Source organism: Magallana gigas, chromosome 1, assembly GCF_963853765.1.
Source record: "Magallana gigas chromosome 1, xbMagGiga1.1, whole genome shotgun sequence".
NCBI lineage: Eukaryota > Metazoa > Mollusca > Bivalvia > Ostreida > Ostreidae > Magallana > Magallana gigas.
The window spans coordinates 25,630,271-25,652,813 of record NC_088853.1 but is presented as its reverse complement, the minus strand read 5'-3'; the positions used below and the strand labels follow the sequence as shown (position 1 = coordinate 25,652,813).

The window sequence follows — 22,543 nt, the reverse complement described above, 5'->3', positions numbered from 1 at the left end:
AAGGGTGTCAATTTCAACTCTTCCCCTCCCAAACAGGCACTATTTATTTTATTATACTGAATGTCTCCATTTTAAAGAAAACTTTACTGCATTTATATTGAAATGACGTGAATTCTATGGCGAAACGTACGCGCATAATTTACACACACGTAACAATTGGTTGTGTTACCCGTTGTCAAGTGTGTTGATAACGCTGAGGGTAATAGAACGTATTATCAACTGCGTCTAAACCAATCAGATTCCAGTATTTTACATGAAAGTATAATAATAACACTTGAGCGATATGAATAAAGCTGCAGCATATCTAAAGGGGCTCAAACAAACTGTTGGAAGCATCAAACTTTATTTAATTATAAATGCATTTTGTTGTACATGTTTAAATTGAGGATTTCCCCAGATACATGTAAGACTACCTATCTGAGCTGAGATGCTTTTCACAATGGTATTTGTATTCAGATATAGTAGTTCCAGTAATAGGTAGAATAAAGATCATCACTAAAAAGAGAAGGATTCGATTTAGATGAAACAGTGAAGTGAAAGTTTGTAATAGTAATCTCGTCAGCTTCCAGTGCAGGGTTATTAAGGATGGTGTAATATGTATCTCTTTCAGTGCTGGTATAAAATGTCTTTGCGTATTTGAAATATTTGCTAACTCGCTGAATATCTGGACCGTTGAGATCTTTGGAATATATCTGGGATGCGTCTCCTGATTTGAAGTTAAGATCGAGTACAAAATACTTCTCAAATCCATCTTCATCTGCACAATTCTCCACTCTCGCTTTGTACTTTGTTTGTGTACCATTCTCACGCTTTTCAATCTCAATTTTACAATTGTTCAAAGGAAATGTAGTTTCTCTACGAGCTTTTGAGTTCAGATTGAACAAAATTCGCATGGCTTCCTTTGCTGAATTTGACTTTACTTTCAACATCCGGGAGCCAAACGGGCTGTTTGCCTCCAAGTTAAACTCACTGGTTGTTAAAAGGACTGTGAAAACGTCGTTTTCTTCTGAAATACATGTATACATGTACTTAGTTAATAACAAGATACTTCGTAAATGGATCTAAATATTTCCTTTATTTCACTTATATTTTCAAAATGATGATATTATTTTTTCGAAAATTACACTTAAAATAATGATTTAAAACAGTATACTTCTTTTCTTTTATTTTACAATGTAACTTATTGTGTATCCAATAAACATGTAACTGTTTTATCATATTTACTCTTTTCCGAAACAAAACCAGGGTATAATGTAAACACACAAAAAACAAAAGATCAAGCCTCCTCTATTTTTCAACTATTTAGATAAATCTTTACTTAAATCGTTTTGAACAACAGACATAAAAAAAGAAATAGACACGATATCATTGCAAGCATCGATGAGGTCTTGCATTTTTTGTAATGTGAAATAAGACCTCGACTTTGGTTTTTGACAACCAAACATGATCTAAAAATGAGGGCGCTACTTTCATTCAGATGATTAGGCACTTGTTTGTTTGAGTATAATAACTATGGATAAAAAGGAGCCATATTGGTCCCTTATTTGAGTGGCCAGACCCTTTTTCTTGATATCGAAATAAAAGTATTTTGATTTTGTTCAACAAGTGTATAGAAATTAGCTTACGTTCTTGATATATTTGGAAAAGAAATTCTAGGGGGCCGACTCATACACATCTTACAACAAAACAGAAATGACAATTTACAAACCTTTATTAATCTTCATTGATTGGCCTGAGAATTGAAACTGTGTATCGGATGGAGCGAGGAACACTCCAGTACGGGCGGACAATGTTTCGTTAATTGGGGAAGCACCCAACGCCAAGGTTTGTAGAGCGGGTTTCCCGAGTCTGCGCACAATCTCAGCTTTCTAAAAACAATTAGACTAAATTTATATTAAAAAAAAGAATTATAATCAATAATGCATGTACCTAGAACGTAGCTCATTTTAAGTTCCAGTCCATAGTTTTTAAACCTCAATTTAACAATTCAAAGGAATATAAACTGGAAAATAATCGTCAGAAAAATTACTTAGTAATGAAACACATCAAGAAATTATCAAATTATTTATCAGCAGGATACATGTAAACAGATATCAAATGTCACTTTATAATCATGTCACAACAAAGCCATTTTCAAACTTCAGTTTGTTTCATGCATTACATAAAACGTGACATTTTTGTTTTTAAAGTTAACCTACACAGTTTCAAGAAAGAAAAATCTAAAAAATGCAAAAACGACACAAAACATGGTTAATTTTTTCATTGTTAATGTACAAAAGAAACACGAACACGTTTTCTTTTTCAACGACAATTCCTTTTTATGTTTTTTTTACGTTACCAAATACACCCTTGTGTACAACGTTTTGCCTTGAAAAATGTTCAAAATGTGTTTTTAATCGAGCAGACTATTTAATCCTTTTTCAAATAAACATTCTAGCTATAAGAACGTTAACAATTGATATGTTTCGACGAACAAATTATAAAAAAAATGTATACATTGTTTCATTTAACAAGTGCTACTAAAGCGAAAAAACACGATTACTTATAAATACTGTATATATCACAACTTACAGATTGTTGGTTTGCAGACACTTCAAACGCTATAACGAGCAGAAGAAAAAGTCTGTTTACTGCCATAATGTATATGTCTCTATGACTTTATGAAATGAAAACAATTTTACAACGTAGAAAATGCCACATTTATAAGCTGTCGACTTATTGAAGCAGACGCTTATAACCTTCACTGAACATATTTAACGGCAATATTGTTGGAACGTGATTTCGAAATACATAATAGATGATAATTGCTTCAAACACATGCTACGTTGTTTAATGAAAATGTCAAACTAGTTTGTAGCTTTCCAAAAATAATTGAGTAGACAGGTCATGCTATAGTTTCATAACATAGGTTTTTTTTCCCAATAAGTCAAGTTCATCAGCAACTTTGCCTCTGGGCATCCATAATATAATGGAATGCTAAGCTCTATGGTGCAATGTAGTCCTCAATATTTGTTCCATTATTTTGATGGTTAAAACCTTAAGTAAGATAATTAAACAATGTTGAAAAAGCACATGTATATCAAAGAAGTCTTGAAGAACTGGAAAAAAAATACCAAGACAAACAACGAGCGCAATTAATTGTTTTAAAAAAGTATAAGGTTATAAAAAACGCACGAAAACGCACAAATCTTATAAAATTAGGAAACAAATAAAAAATGCCAGAACATATGTAACCTCCAGTATTCAACCTCGCCGCTTGAAATTACTTCTCTCCTTAAGATCGTTTTATTTATACTGTGTAACTAACATGATTTTAAATTCATTACACGCTTTAAATCAATATGGATTTTGTATTTTATCCAAATCAAGTTTTATAAAGCGTTGACAATATTCCTTTTCATGTTTTCTAAAAGATGTTAAGTTGTATAAGTCAGTTTTGTTGCATCTTTCTTTTGGATTTATTTTCACCGCGCAATATTGGTTTGAATAGCATCAACAAGATACACCTAATAACGGCAACAAAGAACTAACAAAAGGTAAAAAACAGTAAATTCAATGTTTTGTAGTTAGATATAGATGTTATTTCACTCGGGAGACAGAATGTTTAACTCGTCCTTCGCAGTTGTGAATATGTATCTATATAATCCTGTCTCATTCGTGAACTACAACACATTGTATAATTATCTTCGTTTGATCCTCTCCATCTCATGAGCCACATTGTGTGCCGATCGTGGCTTGAGACGATGGTTTTTCGAAAGACAATAAGGACTTGGTTTCCTTATAAGTGTGGGTTTTCAATACATAAATTTCACAAAAAATAGATCGTTTATTTTGGAAATAATTACGCGGGCGTCTGGTGTGACCCGTATTCAAGGCCTGAGTTTATTGATAGAAATGTTCTTTATGTACATACTTAACACTCAGTTAAAAAAGGATGTGTACAGTTTGACCTCCCCAAGTTAAACAAAATAGACAATCAATAATAATAAATTTGATTCAAATCATTGTTATACCAGTTTTACGTTTTTATACGAGTGTGATGACGGTAATTGTATAGATGTTAAAACCGTTAAACAAAATGAAAAGCTTATTCTCATCAGTGCCATTCACAAATAGGATATAATTATTATTTTTTTAATTTTTTATCTTCAGACTGGATGTTTTCAGTATGTGTTCAAAAGTTTTTGGTCAGCTATGCTTATGTCACATTTAAGCCGGTGTTCAGGGGAACAATTTTTCTTTTTTTCATTAAAGGATAAACTTCTTTTCTTTGACAATTATCTTTATATATTTACAATAATCCAACTGTCAATTGAAAAAGCGTCGGCAATAATTCGGAAGTAATTCCAATGTTACCACAGAGTTGAAAGCTTTTGCTATAATATCCATTCATAAACGAAAAAACAACAACATTTTTTTGATACAATGATTGCCACTTTTATAAAGACTCGACTGCAAATGAAGTCCTATGTCATTCATTTTATTGATCATCGGGATCTTATGTTTCCCAACATGCTACACCTGGCGGGTGCCTTACCCATGGTCTTATAGTTGAAAGTATCCTCCTCTACATGGGGAGTAGCCCGTTTTCCAATCTGTATAAAAAAGGAGACAAAAAGTATATTGTTTTATTTAGGTTATAGCAGTTTCATGTATGACATTTTATACACACGGACACTGCGCTACAACATTCTAATCTTAATAGGTGAACGCGATCAAGTCCATACTGATGATCTGACGCACCGTGGTCGGCGGGAGGAGTGTGTGATTATATTTTACGACCCGGAACAGACAGGCTCATCACTGGACCTAATAACACGTTTCTCCATGAGATAAACAAACATGCACTTTCTATATACGAGGGTCAATCAAAAGATACGAAGACAATGTGGCTGTATATCATATATTTTTAGGTCACCTGAGTCACTCAGGTGACCTATTGCAATTGGTCTTCGTCCGTCGTCGTGCGTTGTGCGTCGTGCGTCGTGCGTCTGTGCGTCGTGCGTCGTGCGTTAACAATTTTACATTTTTAACTTCTTCTTGAAAACTACCAGGCCAATCGTTACCATTTTTGGTGTGAAGCATCTCTATGGTAAGAAGAATCTAAATTGTGAAATTTATGGCTCTACCACCCCTGGGGTGCCACGGGCGGGGCCAAATATGCAAAAAAAGCCAAATTTTCAAAAATCTTCTTCTCTACTTCCACACATGTGAGGAAAAACCTGAATGCATGGTTATAATGTCCATGAAGCCCTCTACCAAAATTGTGAAATTCATGACCCCTGGGTCAGGGATTCAGGCTCTAGGGTGGGGCCAATATGGCCAAATAGTAAAAATGTATTAAATCTTAGAAAATCTTCTTCTCTACTACCATATATATTTGTTAAAAACTAAATGCATGATTATGATGTCCATGAAGCCCTCTTCCTAAATTGTGAAATTCATGACCCCTGGGTCAGGGATTCAGGCTCTAGGGAGGGGCCAATATGGCCAAATAGTAAAAATGTATTAAATCTTAGAAAATCTTCTTCTCTACCATCATATATATTTGTTAAAACCTAAATGCATGATAATGATGTCCATGAAGCCCTCATCCTAAATTGTGAAATTCATGACCCCTCGGTCAGGGGTTCAGGCTCTGGGATGGGGCCGTTAGGCCAAATAGTAAAAATGTATTAAATCTTAGAAAATCTTCTTCGCTACTCCCATATATATTTGTTAAAAACTAAATGCATGATTATGATGTCCATGAGGCTCTCTACTAAAATTGTGAAATTCATGACCCCTGGGTAAGGTGTTCATGCTCTGGGGTGGGGCCAATATGGCCATATAGTAAAAATGATTTAAATCTTAAAAAATCTTCTTCTCTACTCCAACACATGTGGGCAAAAAACTGAATACATGGTTATGATATCCACAATCTCCTTTACCTAAATTGTGAAATTCATGGCCCCTGGGTCAGGGGTTCAGGACATGGGGGGGGGGGCAATATGGCAATAAAGTGTTAATGCATATAATGTTTTAAAATCTTCTTCTCTATTCTCACACATCTGTATTAAAAAAAACGACTAATAATTATGTTTACCAGGAAGTCCTCTACTGAAATTTTAATGTTCATGTCCCCTGGGGTATGGGTTTTGACTCTAGGGCAGGGCCAAAATGGATGTATAGATGTTAATGCATATAACGTTAAAAAATTATCTTCTTTACTCCCACACACCTGAAAGGAAAACTGAATTCATTATTTTGTAGACCAGATCTTTTAGTTTTTCACCAAAATTATAGGTTTCACAGTTTGAATTAAATGTGGTTGTCATTACAAATTTATAATATTTCTACTCCAGTATGAAACCAAATTAATTAGATGCATATATGAGACTCCATGACAAGTTTGTGTATTGGATATATGCTACTCAGGTGACCGTTAAGGCCAATTGGCCTCTTGTTCATGAAAGTCATATTTAACAGATTAATCTGTGCACCAACACTTATGTTATTGATATGCGAAGTTTTAGTCCATTTGATGAAACGGTATTTCTGTTACCCCTTTTTAAAAACAACATGTTTTGTCACCACGGCGCACGGTAACGTTCAAAACATGACGTCAATATTAAACACACACAGTTTATAGATAAACCCCATCTTTTTATCACGCTTAGTCTCTTGTGCCTTTCTCCTTACAATTTAAAATTGCTCTGAACCACTTAACATCTCATTTGCACATTTGTTCGAGAATCATAAGTTAGTTCTTCAAAGTTTTCATTTTCTAACCTTCTATCTCTTGATAACGCTAACCCTGAACGTCGGTTGACGTTACTTATTTTTTGACCAAATATTTACAGATATTCTACTCTCTTTAGGACTGTTTTATATTCAAAATACAATGACCACCACCCCCACAAAATTTTTTACAGTTAAGTACAAACTTGCAAATAATTGTTGTGTTATTTTTTGCACCATTGAGCATTTTTACAGCTTGTGTCAGCTTTTTCCTGGGTTAAATCCATTTTGTTTGTACCTCTCGTTGCGCCGTGACGTCCGGCGACGTCGATGTTTTTAGTCAATTCTAAAGAGGACTATCTGTCTTTAGTTACTAATAGCTGTTCGACAAAACAATATTTCCCGTCATTATTTGGAACATAGAATACCAAGACAAAACTTAATTCGAGGTTTCAATATTATTTGGTTTTAAGCCCAATTTATAGATATATTACTTTCAACATTATATGGTTTATTGTTGACATACTGTAAAACGAGAAAATATGGCGCACTACAAATTTGTAGCACCTTTGGCGCAACTGCCTCTGAGCGCTAAAATTAATAGTGCGCCAAAGTTTTTTTATATGTATTAAATTATGTATTAAATTTCTTCAAGTTGCAAAACAATAACGTCAGTCCATTTTTAAGGCTATTTGGAGGTGTTTATTTAAATTTCAGATGCTGTCGGTTCTGTTTGTTTAAACAACTACACAGGTAAACGGTATGGGTTATCGAGTATAGGTGCCTAAACATGGATTGATTAATTCAGTTTTAAATGCTTTTTAGTATCTCTCATTAGCACCTTGAAAATTGGGCTTCTCCCCATGCCACTGCCATTTAGCGCCTCGAGGTGAAAATGTTATTAAGCAATGCATCAAAATGTATATTATATAAACACGTTGTTGATCATTTTTGTTTACAGGTTTACCTTAAGAAACCAATTCATGTAAAATATCGTAAATTAATTACACGCTTACGGTTGTCCTCACATGACTTAAAGATTGAAACAGGGAGGTATGATCATTTAACACGTGATTGTCGAAAATGTGAATCTTGCAACTTAAATGTAATTGAAGATGATTTTCATTTTTTTACTTATTTGTCCATCACTTCGTAGTTTAATAGATAAGTATAATAAAAAATACTAGTCACGAAAACCAAATGTCTATAAAGTTATTGCGTGGACCCTGAGGTCCACGCAGAAAATATATAAGCGAGGTTAAACCGGATGCTATGGGGAAAATTCAGTCTGCGCATGAGCTAGCCTGGTTCCTGTGCGTAATGGGTAGCTAAGGGAACCAGGGGATCTATTCACAAAAAATCGTACGTCTACGATTACACCTTAAACTTACGTCAAACGTACGTTTACGTTTATGGTGCTATTCACAAAAGCTGTCGTAAGATAATAACGTTGTCGTACGTCTGTTTCAGTCGTAAGTGCGTCTAAGTTCTTCGTTACCTACAATGCTCATGCGCAGTGGGCATTGTGGAAAAATGACGTCACGCTGTATTTTCGCTCATTTACATTCGCGGAACTTTTATAGCGCCTTTGAGCACAGATGTATATTATAACGAAGTCACTTCTTTTCTTCACATACGCCTATTTTAATGTTTGTATGTTTACAATTATCGACAGAAAGAAAATCCTTATGTGCCTGACGTTAAAAATATTTCTTATGTACATGTACATGTATTAATATAAAATATTTCCCTGTTTTCTAATAGTGTTATTATATTCCTGGGAATAATTTTGTTGTGAAAAGAAAATTTTTGAACGTCAGACGCATGTGAGAAAATCCAAGTTCTGTATGAAATTTATGTCATGTTTTTAACTTACAAAAAATCTACTGCAGAATTTGTTTGTAATAAAACGTGGCATTTTTAAAATGCTGTCAAAAACACTTTGAGTTTATCGCTACATGTACATTCTACATATGCCGGTTTATTTTGTCTGTTTCGGCGATAATAAAGTTACTTAGTGTTATTACCCAGGTCGGCGTGTCCATTGATAATTTTCCTTTCGATATTGTGAATTTTTTTAAAGGTCGTCTGAAGAATATATGTAATATTTCTTTCATATTTTTTCTGTAGAAAAGTGAATAAGAAGTTATTTAGTTCATGACTTTCATTAGATTTTTATTAAAAATATGACCTAACATGGCGAAATTTGTACATAATTTAATAATCTTGAGATCATGCTTCATTGTATTAATATTTGGCGGTTGACTATTTGGATCTTGTCGTGAGCTGAAGCTCACAATAGGAAAACCAACGTGCAAAGGTATAAATATTTCGGTCTTTTTAATAAGTTTAAAAGTTGTTTCAAAAAAAAAATTGATTTGACACAAATCTTAAAGGCTGGGTCTACCAAAAATAATAAAAAAAATTTAGGGGGACCAGATGGACCCCCCCCCCCGATCCATGTATGATATGTAGTACGCTGATTACATTACATACTGATATCTTATTAGTGTGTATGCATATGACTACTGTTTAACTGATTTAATGCTTTTGTAGGAATAAAAGAAAACGCCCATAGTATCAAATAATTTTCTTAGTTTTAACTAATACCGATTCGATATACCCGGTGTAACGACAAAAAGTGACCCTGTAGAATACTGACCCGGGGGTCAAATTTCTACGGAGAAAACTGACCCAGGGTTAGTATTCTATGACAAGTAGGGTCCTTTTTCTACAGTAGAAAACCATTCCAAACCTGTAGATCTACGACCCCCACACTTTGAAAACTGGCCCAATCAAATTTTGACCTCGCTTAAAAACAACATCAAAAAGTTTCTACTTGAGAAAAAAATAATTGCAGAGACCAGTTAGTGTATACCAACAAACACGAAAGGTCGCAAACTGGTTTGCTTTGTTCAAATTCTTATATCAAATTTCCCCCCATAGGAGAAAACTTGTTTCCTTAATATACAAACAACACGTGCAAGAAACTTAATTCTAATCAAAAGGTAACGATTAACGCTGAGACAAGTTATAAGAGGATGCGATTTTGCAGTGATTCACAAATGACATTATATTATGCTACTGTAAACGTATTATATTTGGCGTGAACGATATTTTGCGGAAATTAGTTTATGAACAAGTCGGTGTAGATTTGAATTCGCGTATTCCTGAATGTGACTATTCTTTTACATATATGTATGACATATAGCGATGTACTTGATTTAGCGGAAGCCGCATTCCGCCAAAAACGCTAAATAGAATACACAGCCAAATGTAATACTTTTACAGTATTTACATGTAATATTTCACATAATAAAATATTGTTTAAATTATTAAACATTACACATGTATGTATTAGACCGAATGCTTTTTACCTGACAGATCATACATTTTGCCTCAAATAAACTGTAAAGGACTTCCCTTCCGGGCTTTCTGTATGCAACATATTGACGATGACTTAATTTTTTACTTATCGGCAAACATATCTCAATAGATGATATACTTTATTAACACTCAGTTAAGAGTTCACTTTTTCAAGAATATTAATAAAATAACCGCTGTTTTTTTTTCTAGATATTCTAGATTGAGTATAAATGCCTGGAACACTTACATGTTTGTGCTAAATCAAAGGAGAGTTTAATGTTAAGTCAGAATATGTCGATATTAATTGCTAGATTCAGATGTCGTTTATACATGTAAGTACTGTGGTTGAATTCAATAGGAGTCAAAGTCAATGCTACATGTAAAGCCCTTTTTAGTGTCATTGTTACTTTGCGATTTGCTATCACTGTTATATACCGAAGTTTGCAAGTACATTTTAATTCTGATTACGATAGTGATCGATTTCAAACTCACACAGAATCATCTGAAAAATATTTCGTTTCTTTGGTTCAATTCTAAATAAGTTTTGGAATTTGTGACGTTTATATTGACTGTATTATTATATTCTATCAAGCATTGCATTTGTCTAACATATATTCTTATTAGTAAACCTGTTGTAACAAAAAAATAATTGTTCTTAGAAAAATCAAAATGGGATGATTCATGCAATCGTGGATTTAAGGAGTGGGCGAATTCAAACTTTTTAAATTCACTCATCAAATTGACCGATAATAGGCCTAGAGCCCCCCCCCCCCTTTGGCAAATATAATTATCCCTCGGATCCCCCTCCCCCACCCATTTTTTTCTTTCCGTTTTTTTTTTCTGCATACAATAAGGGCGTGTTTTTTATTCATTCAGATTTATTATCATACCTTTTTCAGTCATGGTTTGACAATGTAACATATGTCATTCCCCCCCCCCCCCCCAACTCCCCTCCCCTAACCTTTTAAAAAAATTTCTTCTAGATTTGCGCCTGTTTTAACTATCTATTTCTCTAAGGTACGTCTTTTTCTTCTGTTGCCTTGATTTAATGTGAGGGAAACATTTTTTCATCAATGTACTTCAATTAACTAAACGTGACTATATCTTTCATTTCTAATTTGAAAAATTAAATAACAGACTAAGATAACGATGATAAGCAAAAACAGGTGATCGGAAAAGCGTACTCAAGCTAGTTTTTCGAACAATTTAGTATCAAACAGGCAATTCACCCCCCCCCCCCCCCCGGCCCAGCACCAGCACCACCCCTGCATCCACCCTAAAGACAATAATAATATATAGTCGATATTCTACACGATCATTTTTCTACAACTCTTACGGAGAATAATAACCCACAGACCATAATTCCTATGATGTAATCCAAGTATTCTACAACGAAGTGGGTCATTTTTCTACGTAGAAAAATGACCCCCGGTCAATATTCTATGGGGGTCACTTTTCGTCGTTACACCGGCATTGCTGTCGCGTAACATATATCTTTTCCAATATGAGTAAGGTTTTTAATGGTGATTTTGGATTATATACTTGAATGATTATAATTGAGCTTCAAATAAGATTAAGAAATATAAATTTCAACCACTATTATTAAACATATTCTGCAATACGGGATACAAAAGGATCTCCGGCACTGTTTTTTCATGGCAAACCACAGAGCGTTATCGAATAGGAGTTTCTTCTCTTCATTTTGCGTATTACAAAAAGAAGGTAGAATTACCATAACTCAACTATTACGCCAACCCAATAGTAGACGTAAACTTACGACTGTTTTTTGACATAACATCACACGTACGACATTTTGTGAATAGCCAAAATCCTACGAAAAAATCGTACGTCAAACTTACGTCTAAGATTGAACGTACGATTTTCTGTGAATAGATCCCCAGGCTAGCACACGTTTAACTGAATCGGGATCGGGTTTCCGTGCCATATGCACACACAATTATGTTCAATACAAATCAGTACAGAAACAAAGTATACGTTTAAAGAAATGATTGGCATATGATATGAACTATCAGTATTATGAAATAAGTTAATGTTAAGCCGAAACTACAACATGCATCACCTAGCATAATTTGCAATGTTTTTTTGTTTTCCGAATACACATGTAACTTTACTTTTATAGTAGGCGAGGCTAGAGAACTTCCCGATTAAATTTTTTAAGCATTTAAGTATGATTGAATAATTATGTCACTGTATAAAAGTTAAAATCTCAAGAAAAATGCATCAAAATATGAAATTTTTCATTTACACAAAGCCGTTACTGCATAGTTAACAAAGTAGTGCGAATCGTATTGTGTGCGCAAATAGTAGAATTCACCGAATGCCTGATACTATACATGCAAACTTCATTCATAGATAGATCATAATTATTTTAGAAGTATGAATCCTTTAAATTCTGAGATAAAAAGTCAGGGCATATATACATACATGTATACGTAATATAACGTACAAATTTAGTGGTTAAAAGCAGAGGGCTAGAGTCGGTGGAATCTCTGATAATCTTAAGGTTTCACTACAGTATTAAATTTTACTATATATTCTTACCAAAATTGCACAACTTTACATACAGATTAAAAATTCAAAACGAACTTCTGGAGAAAATCCTCTTGACATCTTTTTAAACAACGCTTCATTTACAATTTTCTAGCAAAATACACACGTGCATCCAGCAAGGCGTGAGACTTTGTTTACCTCGGTTACACATGTGCTTGAAAATTAAGCCCGGGCCTTTTCACCCCCCTCCGGAAACAACAAGCATTAAAGATTCAAATGACCTCGCATTATTACAAAAATGGGATAGCTAGACCTCTTACACATTGTTTTTCATCTCATAAAAAAATTCAGCTCCTGTCGCGTGCGGAAACGCTCCCAATTCAAAGGAAAATTCGGGAATTATTTTGGCTAAGCCATGTTTTGAAATACAGTTATGACACCTTAAGGCTTTCACGTTTTCGTTGGAAACACATACAAATGGTCCACGTATTGTAGTCCTTTTTTAAAGGACAGCAACTTGTTCAGTTATTATCTACCTCTAATAATAAAGAACTGTGTAATTTAGGTAAATATTTATGTTATGCAAACAAGCAACACACTCTCCATGTGAATTATCCAAATTGATTATGTGCACTTTGTTTTTCTTACTGTTTATTTAATATGTATATGTTCATATGTATAACCTATGAGACATTTGTCTGAAGGAATAAAGAACTTAAGCGTGGCGATCGTTAACGCTGACAATACATGATTGATCATAATTTCTTTGATCTCTGATTAGTGGATATAAAGAAAACAAGACGATACCTATTTTTGTGTTTTTTAAATGTAAAATTACTGTGAAAAAGATGTTCTCATTGTGATCGAAACTCATGGTAAATGTAGCATTCGATTTCACTTTTAGTTTCGGGACTCTTCTAGTGTTATCCAAGTCGACACGTTAAATTCAAAGTCCGATAACTCAAATTTGTTTACAAACAAAAATTACACATCATCGCCAATAAATGAAGTTTTCATATCTATCTACTGATGATTTATACAAAAGTAAGTGTATTGTTCTCAACGACAGTTTACCGTTCATGCCAATAATACCGTTCATATCCAATAAACAGGACTTATTGAAACATAAATATCTTATCAAAAATGTGAATGTATAACGAACGACTAAACGTTTGTATGCTTCGCTTAGTGACACAGATATTCATCTTCCAAACGACATTCACATACCGCTGTTGCTTGTTAATCTTTGTCCTTTGTCATGGAGGAATGCATTAAGTCATATTTAGTAAGACAACATGCTTCACAACATGACATTCCTAAGATAAATGACACTTGTTCCTGTTGTTACTGCATACCTTCCTCTATTTAAATATCCACTGCACTGTGTAATGAATATGGAAAGGAATGGGGATTAAAATGGAGAAAAACTGCCCGATGCTTTACTTCGTAACTATTGCAGGTATGTATCATGCATTTCATTGGAATCAATGATTTACTCTGCTCTGAATTTGTATTTCATTTTATGGATTTTTGAAATGGTTGACAGTTTGTTATTGTAATATTTTTTTTGTTCCTAGGAATATTTTATTTTATGTCACGCACCATTTTGAAAGTTTTTTCAAATATTGATAGGTACACTTATTACTTTGAATTTGCAAATTTGATAATCTGCTATTACAACAAATAATGCAACCAAATAAAAGTTAACATTCTTGAATGGATATTTCATACATGATCAAAATACTAAAGTACTGATGGAAGTTGATTTGATTAAACAGTATTTATTTTAAAATAAACGAGATGTAAATTCGCATAGCATATAGGTTCATAGCTGTATTTGAATAGTTACATATATTTTTTTCTTATATAAATGCTTGGGCTTTTGCGGCAAACAATCTAAGATATAGACGGAAAACCCTATAAAAACAACATAATATTTCAAGATAGAATTAAAGCCACCTAACTCTAGGATGCATTCTGATCAGTAATCGACACATTTCTGGAAAAAAAAATCAAGCAATTTTTAACAAACAAATAATAAAGCAGTACTACCGCAGTACTGGTTCTTTTTTTATCGCTGATAGTCTGCCCTTGATTACAATAGCTACTGCTGTAAAAATGGCGCTTTGGTATGGCGTGGAATACGAACGTCTTCAAAATTTAAACAGTTCGTATAAAATAAAATCTGTCTAACTTCAAAGTATTTCAAAACTAGTTTCCTTTAAAAACAGTGCTTCTACATGTAAATACATGTACATTGCATCGAACATATTGAATTTTTGCAAGTATGAATTAAGTATTGTAATGGCTTGCATGTAGGTCCAAACACTGTTTCACTATCCTCTTGCCAAAGTAACTGTATAGAAGCGTTAATTAAATCAAATTTCCAAAAACCAAGTGTATGAATTTAATTTCGTGCTTAATCCATTAGACAACATTTATACTATTTTAAATTCATATTCCCGCCTTTTATCCAGCTGTTTATAGAAAGTTATGTGCATTTATTAAATGTCTAGTATTTCATTATAAAATTGTAAGAAAATAGTATCTGCATAAACAGATTTATCTAAATGCTTTTGAAAGGAGGTCTTTTTTCTCGATTTGGTCATTTGCCTTTTACCTTATTCGTAATAAATAACAATTTTATTATCAGGCTCATTTTCTTTGATAAATAAAGTGTATACAGGTTTTCCATTTAGTCACGTCTGCCAGATTAAAAAGGATTTATGGTTAGATGTTTAACTTTTACAATATTATGTTTTATTTGTAGTATTGTCTTTTGTTTCTTTAAAATCATTTTTTTTTATATATTCTAGTGGTGTTTATATCAAATCTACAAGCAAACTCGGACATTGTTTACAATTCAACTGACCAAAGTTTGATAGACTATATTGCAGAAAATGCTGAAATACGATATGACGTTATAAGCAATTTCGTTGACAAGCGGAAAACATTTACATCGAAAATAACAATAAAAAACACAGGCAATCTTACAATTGCCTACAACAATTGGGAGATTTATTTCTACGCAATACGACTCGTTCAACCAAATGAATATCCATATAAGGAAGGATTTAAACTTCACAACTGTAAAATGCGGCTGTATCATGTAGCCGGAAGTTTGTGCAAGTTGTGCCCCGAAAGAAATTTTCGGATGGAGTCGCATGATTTTGTTGAGTGCAAATTGGTAATGAAATATTGGCAGTCTGCCAAAACGGATACGATGCCGAACTGGTATGTTTGGGCGGAGGGACTTACATCTAGGGATATCGAGTCCACGCAGGGGGACACTCTGACCTTTGTGGGACCTTTCGAGAGACCGGAACAGTATCAACGTTATGCTGATGATGGTTGGTCTCCCTTTACCCCAGAATCAAGGTAAAAACAGAGGTCAAGGAATGTTCTTTATCCAAAAAGAATGTTATGAAATAAAGTCACATGTATCAACATGAAGAATAAATTATAGGGTTGCTTTTGATTTTATGCTCCTCAAAAAGGCGTGTGTGGGATAATTACTGAGCCATAGTTTATTGTTTTAACTTCTCTTTTTTAAGTTATCCTGTGTTTTATAGCCCTGAAGAATATTTTTCTTTAAGCTTTTTTTAGTATACATGTACATGCATGTAATTAATTCATTTCTTTGGATTTTTTTTCAGATTTAATAAAAATGATGAGTTGGCAGTCTCCAATGTTTTTGAAAAACTTGTAATCCCAACACCAGTTGAAATGAACATGAAAAGTGGCAGCGTAAAAGTTGATTCATCCTGGACTGTAGTGAATTCAACGAAATATTATAAAGTTGCCAAACTAATTGCAGGTAACATAGATTAAACGTTTTTAATAAAAATCAAATTAACATCGAAATGAGCAAGGAAACATTTAAAAGTAAAATAGACCAGTGATACCAAGAAAATGAAATAAAATGAATTAAATATATACTTTGCCTTCAAGTCAAACACTTTTTTTCATAATATTTAGAGCACTTTGGATTGACAATTCGGAGTACAAAACCACAGGAAAAGTTTATTGATATAACAGAACAACATGATTTGAATCCGTTGAACGTCTCAACAACTGTAAACGAGGCTTATCTGATCCAAATAAGTTCTCAGTATATTACGGTGTCTGCAAGGGCAAAGGCAGGGATGTTTTATGCTTATCAGACATTAAAAAGTATACATCAAGGCGGGAAATCACTTCCATTGTGTGTAATAAAAGACCAGCCTCGATTTACCTACAGGGGGATGCACTTGGATGTAGGTCGGAACTTCTTTTCAAAAGAGGAGATTCTGAAAATACTAGAGACAATGGCGATGTACAAATTAAACAAATTCCATTTCCATTTGACGGAGGACGAGGGTTGGAGGTTGGAAATTCCCGGTATACCTGAGCTTACAGAGGTATATACTGAATATGTTAAACTATGTAGATGTGTTCTCGAACCAAGGTGTCTGTCATCTATCATTTTCATTTAAAAACGACAAACATCCACTGTTTTCAAATAGTTAGTATATTTCAAAAGTAAAAGCCTGGTTGGCTGTTATCTACCGGACGACTGTCATTTGATATATACTTTTTTTCTTAATACAACACAAGAAATGACGCAATTACATATACAAACTGATGTTATCAGAGCTACATGAGCACTGCTTTTTGTTAATCATATTTACTACAGATGAATGCCCGATTTTTTGGTATTTTGTTTTGAGCATACTTCAAGTGTACTTCGGAACCACATAACTTCTAACTAATTTCATGGAATTTTTTTCTATGTTAATTAAGAGAGAAAGAAATAGAGGACAAAATAAAATGAATCTGCAAAATGTTATTCAATGCTAAATGAATAAATTTCAATAGATTGGTTCGAGAAGATGTCATGACCTTAACGAAGACACGTGCATTCTTCCTCAATTGGGATCCGGATCTTCAAAAAACGGTCTTGGTTCCGGATTTTACACAACCGAGGACTATATGGAAATATTAAGATATGCTAATGACCGGAATATTCAAGTCATACCGGAGATTGACATGCCAGGGCATTGTCGTGCAGGTATCAAAGCATTGGAGGCAAGATACCGGAAGTACATGAAAATTGGAAACGAGGTTGAAGCTAATAAATATTTGCTGACAGATTTTGCTGACAAAACACAATATTTAACAGTGCAGTGGTTTTCTGATAATGCTATTAATATCTGCTTGAATTCAACAGCAGTATTTATTCGTCATCTAATTACGTCACTTATTGAGATGCATCAAGACATTCAGCCTTTGAACATATATCATTTTGGAGGTAAGTTAAATGCTGTGTGCAGCTGCCTCTTGTTGTTATATTTGTGTTTGCTTGAGGTCAATAGAGCTTCATAAATTAGAATGACAATAGAAATAATCATTGCTTTTATATAGCTTTTTTTCTAATCGCAAGAGAATTGTTCTCCTATCGGTAGATTATTCAATCATATTAAATTACAACAAATTTAAACATCGTCTCAAAATATTTAATCACATTCAGGGGACGAAGTAGCGGGAGCTTGGAAAGAATCTCCGGAATGCAAAAAGTTTCTATCGAAAAAAGGTCTCAATGATACCGCCACACTTAAGAGATACTTTGCTCATTTCATGTCAAATCTAACTAATGATGAAGGATTGCATATGGCGGTCTGGGCAGATGCTCTCAAAGAAGGAAACGCTCTTTATAATATCAGTGCATTTCCAACCAATCAGTAGGTAGACATTTTAACCGAAATATAAACACTGTCAAAATTGTTTTAAAATGTATAGTGTTTGGAGCGCAAAATCAATTTAAAAATCGAAACAGAATTCATGTTAATGACATACTAGTAATATACAGGTATTAAATCATGTAGTATTATATAAATAGTGCCTGTTTGGGAGGGTAACAATTGAAATTGACACCCCGAGAAAACCATTCTCAACCGACGCGAAGCGGAGGTTGACAATGGTTTTCGAGGGGTGTCAATTTCAACTGTTATCCTCCCAAATAGGCACTATTTATTTTGTTATACTGAATGTCTTTTTTAAAATTTTTAAGAAAATTTTACTGCTTTTATATAGGAATAACGTGAATTCTACAGCGAACCGTACGCGCATAATTTTCGCGCATGTAACATTTTTTAATGTTACCCGTTGCCAAGTGCGTTGCTAACGCTGAGGGTAATAGTAAATATTATTAACTGCGTCTTAACCAATCAGATTTCAGTATTTAACATGAAAGTATAACAAACATGATTTAAGAAATAAAAATATGAAAATCTTCCTTCTGTTAGGAATATTATAGCGTATAATTGGGACAACCTTTGGGAGAGAGGACACGGGGACAAAGCCTATAAACTAGCCAATGCAGGATACAAGGTTTGTGTGTCATAGCCTCATCAACTTGATATTTTACGTACATTGTACACTGTATATTATAAGAAGCTTATAAACTAGCAAATGCAGGATACAAGGTTTTTGTGTCATATCTTCATCAATTTGTATATTGTGCGTACACTGTACATTATAAGAAAATTCATTGTAGAATTACAAATTATGTATTCCGAAATGCATAGGTTTATTTCAATTAAAATAAATTAATAAAAAAAAAAGGTGTAAAGTGATATGAAACGGACATGAAAATATAGTGTAATTGATATGTGTTTGAACTAATCAGCAGTTTTGCACCAATTCTACTTACACGTGGATTTGTAAGCATCGATCATTGCATGATCAAAAAAAGTGTTCGTGTACCTTTTTGCTGTTTGCAATGTAACCTTAATTCCCAGTCTACTGTTAACTGTTAATTTTCCAAAGCATAATACAATATTGAAACGTTTGCTACTTTTGTTGGACATTTGCTTTAAATCAAGGACATATTGAATCTTACCGAAAGGGACCTAGTTTAAATTGTGTGCGTGTTATTTTCAAATTTACATGCAGAATACTTGTGGAAGCATTAGAATTCGTTGAGTTTGTTACTAAAAATGAAAACCGACGCATCTACGATATTAACCCCCCCCCTCCCCCCCCCCCACCCCCGAACGTAAACCCCCTCCCAATTCACGAAAGTTTGTCCCCATGAAAATAAATGATTCTACAGTATTGTTTTTGTTTTTTCTTTTGTTTCAAAATAGGTAGTTCTTTCCCATGCCACACATCTTTATTTTGACCATCCATACGAACCAAATCCAGAGGAGAGAGGGTATTATTGGGCTACCCGTTTCACTGATACTCGAAAGACTTTTGGATATATCCCTGACGATATATTCTATAATGCCGACAAGTCGAGGGATGGTCATCTATTAACCAAGGATCAAATATGTCCAAACAATGAATGTCTAAAGTTAGAGAAACCGGAGAACATCATTGGTATGGTTAACTGTTGTATGTATATGTTGAGGACTGGTCAAAGTGAATTACTTTTACTAAAACATGGTTTTAAAAAGATAATTTCACCATTACATAGTGCTTGCTCTTAAAAAATAAATGTACATAATCGAAGGCATACAAGGTCAAGTTTGGACGGAAACCATACGGACATCCCAGCAACTTCACGAGATGATGTTTCCACGCATGCTCGCATTGGCTGAACGTGCCTGGCACAAGTCAGAGTGGGAGCAAAATCCAGACAAACAGAGGCGGATCATGGAAACAAATAAGGAGTGGGCTTCGTTTTCAAAAGCTTTAGCAGAGAGGGAGTTCCCTAGACTTGACGGCATTGGCATCAAGTATCGTGTCCCCGTACCTGGAGCAAGGTATCGTTGTTTGTAATGAAATGATACAGAGCTTTTGGGCATACCATTACAGATATTTGCCTATATAATTCTTACCAGTCCAACAAATGTTTACTCAACGTATCCTGTAAACTTGATGTTGGCCGGTCTGCCAGTCTACAACTCAATTGTTGGACCGCCATGTCGTAGCTAATGAATATTTGTTTGACCTCGACGAAACATAAATAACCAAAGTGCAACGCAGCATAAATGATTGTTTGCCACCTGTACATGTATTTGCAATTATTGGTGTTCTTGTAGTGAAGGGTACATGTATTACATTATTAATTAAGCTATTAAAGTGAAATGTTACAATTGGAAACTTTTGTTTTATCCAATTATTGAAACACAAGTTGCCCCAATTGACAGTTAAAACTGTTTTGTTATATTTTTAAAACGGATACAAGAAACAGCTCTAATATCAACCAGCAATTTGTCTCGCACTGCCTTTCGACTTTTTAACATCCGCTTGAATCGGATATATATTTATTTGCTGGGACACAGTTGTTTAACATTTTTTTATTTTAAATTCTGTCCAAGTGTAAAAAGATTGCTTTATTAAAACAAACTAGTTAAATGCAATAGTTAAAACAGCCTTAAATCAATTAAACATAGAGTTAGAAATTACTGTATTTTTTTTTTTTTTTTTTTGCAGACGTTTAGTTCAAGTCGAGTGTCAAAATAAAACAATTAAATTTATTTTTAATAAATAAATAAATCCAGGCAAACGATTTCCTGCATTAATCGCTTTGGTATACAAAGAAAGTCGATAACTGCACATATATCTACTTTAAATACATAGACTTCATTTTGCAGGGTCAGTGGTGACGTTGTACAGGTAAATTCGGCTTTCCCAGGATTAGGTTTCCAATATAGTTTGGATAACCAACAGAATTGGTTAAATTTGACGTCACAGGAAGTGCACTTGAAGACAAACATGTACTTTAGAACAAGGTTATGAAAGGCTTTCTAAAAATATTTTTTGATCCAAATGATTTGTGAATAGAATAGATATCAATACTATTAAATGCGTCTTTGAGCGAAAACGTTGATTATTAACGTTCCAAAGTTTCATCAACGTTTCAAAGTTTTGTTTAAACGCTTTAACGTTAAATTGCTGAAATTTATTATAATAATGGTTTATTTTAATGCATTTTTAGATCGGAATTTTTCATTCCTTATGTATTTTTATGTATTTTGGAGTCTTTGTGTAAATTTTGTAAAATCATCAATTTTCGACCTATCAAAGCAATTCACGAATAACTTATTCAATTTATATTGTTTTCTTACAACAGGTCATCGGATGGTAATCGATACAGCCGATCAGTGTACCTTAGAAACGTAATTTCTTCAGATGGAGATCACATGAAACCAATTTGTATTAATATCTTTACTGCTACAATATTTTGTGTCATTAAAATAGTGTTATATTGAGAAAAAACGATGTATTTTTTTATAAAATAAATGTGCCAGTGAAACTATACACATGCAAGGATCATTCTAAAGAAATAAAGTTAGATAATACTCACAATTATCACGTAAACAACTCATTTTTTTTTATTTCTTTTTTCAATGTTGTTCTATTTTCTCAAAATGTGGTAGATAACATTAACCATCGAACGTTGTACAAAAGAAGAAACTACGTCTCACGTTACACTTGTGTTATATAATCCAAATCATTCCAGATAACTTTCTCAGATACAAAACCCTGAGCCTGAACAACTATTTTCTGAACAACCATTTCTTGCATTTGAACATGAATTTTTCTATTACATGTTCGACACCGCATATATCACCTTTGTATGTAATTACAATTTAAGCATTTTTATTTAGAATAACCCGGCATAGTATACATGCATATTATTAAGTCATTTTTTAGCTGCCCGTACATTCAATACGTTTTTAATGATTTAGCAATGTGCAGTTGTTTTTTTTTTAATACATGACAAGAGTAATATTAATTTTTTAAATGAAAATTAATGATTTTTTGTTTAAGTTCTTGTCTTAAAACTTTGTATTTCTTTTGCCACTAACAAATTTGAAGGAGGAGAGGACTAAAAAAGGCAGTGCCTGCTGCCTTACCCAATTCAATATATTATATTGAATAAAATATTGTTTTAATAAAATAAAAATAAAGTTAACAAAGGACTATATATGGTTTAAGCCTAAAATGACCCCCA

At 33.5% G+C, this 22,543-nt stretch overlaps 2 protein-coding genes across 2 annotated transcripts; one reads left to right on the top strand and one right to left on the bottom strand.

The window, feature by feature from the left end:
• Positions 1-326: 326 nt before the first annotated feature.
• LOC109617052 (uncharacterized) lies at positions 327-2,727 on the bottom strand. Its single transcript, XM_011418078.4, has 3 exons — positions 2,572-2,727; positions 1,709-1,868; positions 327-1,006 (listed from the first exon to the last, which is right to left on the bottom strand). Exons 1-3 carry the CDS (start codon positions 2,635-2,637, stop codon positions 453-455), a joined length of 780 nt encoding a protein of 259 aa, XP_011416380.3. The 5' UTR covers positions 2,638-2,727; the 3' UTR covers positions 327-452.
• Positions 2,728-13,917: 11,190 nt separating this feature from the next.
• Positions 13,918-21,909, top strand: LOC105320220 (beta-hexosaminidase). Its single transcript, XM_034463186.2, has 11 exons — positions 13,918-14,056; positions 15,414-15,975; positions 16,254-16,414; positions 16,576-16,997; positions 17,455-17,887; positions 18,107-18,317; positions 18,882-18,966; positions 19,725-19,959; positions 20,093-20,345; positions 21,180-21,317; positions 21,659-21,909. The coding sequence occupies exons 1-11, from the start codon at positions 14,002-14,004 to the stop codon at positions 21,795-21,797; spliced, it is 2,694 nt and encodes an 897-aa protein (XP_034319077.2). The 5' UTR covers positions 13,918-14,001; the 3' UTR covers positions 21,798-21,909.
• The last annotated feature ends 634 nt before the right edge of the window (positions 21,910-22,543 follow it).